Below are 5,000 nucleotides of genomic sequence, written 5' to 3'. Positions count from 1 at the left end.
CGTAACTATTGGCAACCTACTCTTCAAGATAAACGCCAAGATGGGGGGCATCAACTATATCTGGAGTCGCAAATCAAAAGTAGGTTTTCGGCATATATTATATGGATCCCATAAGGAACATAACAGGAATGTGAAACTCATTTGCTCCGGTTGCCGGATATAATATTAGTACACAGTTTATGGGCTAGATAACTTTTGTATTTAATATCGAATACCACACCTAAGGACTGAAGCAGTCATGTCCTTGCACATTATCAACACTTAATTATTTTCGTTAGACAGTGGTCACTCGAGCATTTTTGCGACAACAGAATGGTAGTAATATTCAACATTTTCTTATTTGGTACAATCCTCTCCTTGTGGCAACTTCGCTATGAATCTTTGGCGAATGGGCATAGCAATAGAGTCCGTAGATTTCTAAGAAATACTTACTCACCTACACAGGTATTGCTTATCATATTTCATACTATTTTTACGTGAATGTTGTACATTATCTCAGTGAGCTACACAGACATTTCTTTTGATAGAAAGCAAGACGTTATCAATGTTCCCACAAATGCATCTTGCAATCTCATCACAAATCCGCCACAAGATTCAGTATGTTGTATTTTGCACAAAGAGCAGCACATGTGAGGGAATTACCCTGCTTTTGGGATTTAGAAAGCCTTGATTTCAAGATGGTTCTGCTGACCTGTGTCACCAGCAAGTTGGGAAGTACATAGATAGGTTGGGGCATATTTAATGGATGGATATTATCATATTATCACTTTACCAAACCATAGATACGCGAGTACGAGAATGGAGGTGGAGCCTTAACTGACCCCAAGAATTACCACCCAGACATCTTTAAACAATTAAACAAGTAAACTCACAGTGGGCATGGCATGTGCGTACATGCCATGCCCGTCGGCAATGGGTTAATAAGCATAAGCTTATCAGTAATGGAATCTGTAAGTCTCGTGTAGAGGGCAGCATTATGATATCCTGAGCGTTTAGGCATAGTAACATTCGTTGGGTTCATCACTAAAAGTACCACCACTAGTCATAGCCAACTGTAATTATCAAGACTGTCTAACAAGGTCCTGTCTGTCAGCTCAAGTGTGTGTGTGTGGGGGGGGGGGGGGGGGGGGATTTGATATACTGATAAGCAGGGAGCTTAGTGGTGAAAAAGAGGATTCTACCGAATTTGCCTTTATTTAAGGATACACTAATTAGAGATGGTGCTTTTGTATATCTGGAGGAGAAATAAAATGCCACTTTAGTTATCTGTATATTTGTTTTTTCTTATTTCTGTCACCTTATTCATTTTGTAATTACACTTAAAGGGCAACGGTATTAGAGTTAAAATTGTAGTACACATGTAGACTGCACTCACACAAAGCAAATCAAGGAGAATCCTTCGAATCGATTAATTTGGATTCTATGCCGTTCACACCAAAGGAATCAGATTCAAAAAACAGTTTTCTGGAGGCGGCATAAGTGCAGTCGAACCCAAATAGTGGTTAATGGTTAGAAGAAATAAATGTGCTAGACATAAAAGGACATATAGCACTATGGTAAATTATTGTGGCGAAAAGGGTTGAAATGAGTTAACGATTTGGATAAGATGTTAGATGTCAAAGGTTGTAGAACACTGTAGAATAGAATGGTAATGAAAAGGGTACAGAGGGGGGAAGCAAATGGAAAACGGTGGGGATTTGTTAAAGGAGAAGGAGTTAAAGGTACAGGGCTATCAGATCAAATGGAGAGTATGTGTCTGAGAAAAGGGAGAGTAACACTAAATGAGGAAAACTGCAAAAGAGCCATTATGAAACAATCAAAGGGTAATACAGGTAGAAATAGTAGTTGTAGAAGTAGGAGAAGAATCCAGAGAATGAGGTAAGGGAACAGGGGAAGGTGGAGTATCAGGAAGAATGTGATGAGGGGAGAGATCCGGAAGACATAGTTGTGACATAAGGGAGTCACGTGAGCATCTAGGTGGGAGTGATAAGGGTAATGGTGAAGAAAAAGGGAATGATGGTGCACATAGAAGAGGAGAGGATGGGGTGTTTCTTGGGAGGGAACTTGAGGAGAGGAGGGTAGATATCGGCAAATACTTTGAATGTAGAGCGAATAGGAAAAGAGGGTGGATAAGGGAGTGGAGCATTCTCTTGGGTCGTGTTTAGTAAGTTTGGGATGTCTTCCAGAGTGTCTGGAGGGGAGTTGGGTGGGGAGGTCTGAGAAACAAAGGTTTTCTTATGCGAAGAAGAGGGAATAGATGTCTGAAGAGCAGAAGGAAAGATGGATGTAGGAGAGGATGTGGTAGAAGATGGGCTAGAACTTTTAGATTGTCGAGTGCGAGAGATAGAGTGAGGAGGAGGTTAGGTAGAGATTGGAGTATCTGGATTTAAAGTGGAAGAGGAATTTGAGTAGGGGAGAGAGGTAATAGAGATAGAGTGGTTCAGGGTGTAATGATTAGATACTGGAAGAGATGCTGAGCCTTCTTGAGAAGATGGAAATAGAGTGGAGCTAAGTACAGTTGTGGAATAGGTAGAGAGAAAAACCTTGTAGACGTGCTTCTTGTTTGGCCTCACGTAGAGTGAGGCCTAGCCTGAATCTGAGAACTGCTACCTCAGATTTGAACTTTTAGGCAGGGCAGCTCCTATAAGATACATTATGGGAGCCATCACAACTGGCTCATGTGCAGAACTGAGCAGAGCAATTTGAACGGTCATGATCAGATTGGGTACACAGAAGGCAGTGGGTTGTGGAGTGACAGTGTTTGGTTGGGTGGCCAAAACACCAACATTTCTGACATTGACAGGTAAGGGGCTGATGTGTGTCATGCCTGACACAAAGCCAACCTTTCATCCTTTCAGTGTAGCTCTCACACCTTAGGAAGTGGACAGAAGAAGGGGAAGAAAAAGGAAAGGGAGAAAAGAGACCATGCAAAATTAGTTGAGGCGAGGGCTGAGGTCCAAGATAGGGTTGATCCCCTACATTGGGCCCCAGTCCCGAGCAAGGGATTGGGGGGAACCAAAATAGTTTCACAACTTTAAAATGTCTTTTGAATATTTCAAGAAGGTTGGGGAGTTGACTCAGCCTGCAACCAGAAAAAGAAACACAAGTTCCCCTTGTGCAATTGTTACTGAGGAAAGGATGGCCTTTTTTGGAAGGTGTAAGCTGCCATTGATAACCAACTTGTAGATTTGCAAAATTTGTACATAAAAAAGCAGGAAGGAAAGCTTTTAATTGTTTTCTTTGAAAACTGGAAGAAAGTATTAGTCCGTAGATCAGCACCTCTACTAGAGGTTTACACACTCACTGGCTGGTGATACTCCTCACTCCAGTAGCTATATAATGAGTGGATACAGATTTAAACAGCCTCTTGCAAAGTACTTGTAGGCAGGTGACAAATGCTTCATGAGTGGCAGCAGGCTTAACAGAAACAGCTGATCTTAGTCTTTACTGTTGGAAGCTGCTTGTACTCTCATTTTTCTGCTCTCCTGAGAATTTCATGTCCACTGAAGCTTTATTGAGTTAGGCGCATCAGTCACTAAACTTGCATCCTTATCAACGGCATCAAAAGCGACATGAGGAATTTCATGAACACAAAAGATCTAGTTCTTTGACTTAGTGTACCCTGACCCAGATGACTTGATGGCATTATTCTTTTTTCTCTCATAAAGTTGCTTTGTTGCTGATGTCACATTTCCTTGCATTTTGCTTCTGTAAACTAGATATATTTCAATATTAAAATCACTAATAACTTTAAAGACGAATAATAATTCATGTTATTAAAAGAAAGAGAAAGAATTATGAAAGGAGAAAACACACTACCGTGTTGATACTATCGTATAAAAACCCACACTGTAAAACTAGATTTAATTGAAAAAGAGACTACAGTTTCGGAATCCACCTGGATTCCATCTTCAGACCTGAAGATGGAATCCAGGTGGATTCCGAAACTGTAGTCTCTTTTTCAATTAAATCTAGTTTTACAGGGTCTGAAGATGGAATCCAGGTGGATTCCGAAACTGTAGTCTCTTTTTCAATTAAATCTAGTTTTACAGTGTGGGTTTTTATACCAGAAAGAATTATGTTAGGGTTATATATGAATAGTCGTTCACGCATCAAGTTAAATGAGGAAGTTGATCTGCATTGTGACACTCTGTCCGTGTACTGACGTAAATTGCGACTACCTGCATCATGTGAACTGATTCGATTCGCTTCGCAATGATTAAGATTTTAACGATTCACTCGGTACAAACAGTTTCTGACAAGATACATATACATTTATTATGGTTTCGAATAGTAAATCCTGCGAATTCATCATTCGGATTGATTTGACTCGATTTGACTCTCTTGGTGCAAACACTGCCTTGCTCTATATATTTCTGCAGACCAGGGGTTTTAACCTGGTGTGCCTGGACCCTAAGGGTCCATGGATGGGTTTCAGTGGCTCCGTGAGGATCACATAAAAATTACTATTTATATTAGTCTTTATTTTGGTTGTCTGTTTGTTTAATAATACTTGGTGTATTCCGAGTTTGTATAAGATGAACAAATCAACAAAGACATAACTAAAGCAAACCTTCAAAATAGCTCCTTTGCAGTTTCTTGAATGACAACAAAGTTTTAGCAATCGTCAACTTGCTTGATGCACTTCAAGGTAGCATAATTAGACTTTTTTATGATACATTCTTGCGTTTGGTGTGAGCTTCTCACATGCGAATGGTCCGCACTATCATAGATACCCAACGTTCTTATGTAAACAAAAACGGTGGGACTCAGGAATTATATGAAATGAATGTTACCTTTCAGCTGATGGAAAAACGTCTGATGGTAATGGGCGCAGATGTCAATCACCCGTCGGCTGGGGATGCCAGGACACCCTCCATGGCAGCTGTAGTTGCTTCCATTGATAAGGATGTTAGTAAATACGCCGTCGAAGTGAGGCCTCAGAAACATCGAAACGAGATCATACAAGACTTCAAGGAAATTACAAAGTAAGGAAACCA

At 40.4% G+C, this 5,000-nt stretch overlaps 1 protein-coding gene across 2 annotated transcripts in view; it reads left to right on the top strand.

Moving 5' to 3' along the window:
• LOC125024977 (protein argonaute-2-like) overlaps nucleotides 1-5,000 on the top strand; it is a 75,067-nt gene that overhangs the window by 44,834 nt on the left and 25,233 nt on the right. For both annotated transcript variants that reach the window (XM_047612785.1, XM_047612784.1), the window contains exons 11-12: nucleotides 1-79; nucleotides 4,804-4,988. The exon at nucleotides 1-79 is cut by the window's left edge and continues 82 nt beyond it. In XM_047612785.1, coding sequence (XP_047468741.1) covers nucleotides 1-79; nucleotides 4,804-4,988 — 264 coding nt within the window. The remainder of the gene's footprint in view (nucleotides 80-4,803; nucleotides 4,989-5,000) is intronic.

The sequence above is a fragment of the Penaeus chinensis genome, chromosome 4, assembly GCF_019202785.1.
Source record: "Penaeus chinensis breed Huanghai No. 1 chromosome 4, ASM1920278v2, whole genome shotgun sequence".
In the NCBI taxonomy this organism is placed as follows: domain Eukaryota; kingdom Metazoa; phylum Arthropoda; class Malacostraca; order Decapoda; family Penaeidae; genus Penaeus; species Penaeus chinensis.
This window is presented reverse-complemented; position numbering and strand designations above follow the sequence as displayed.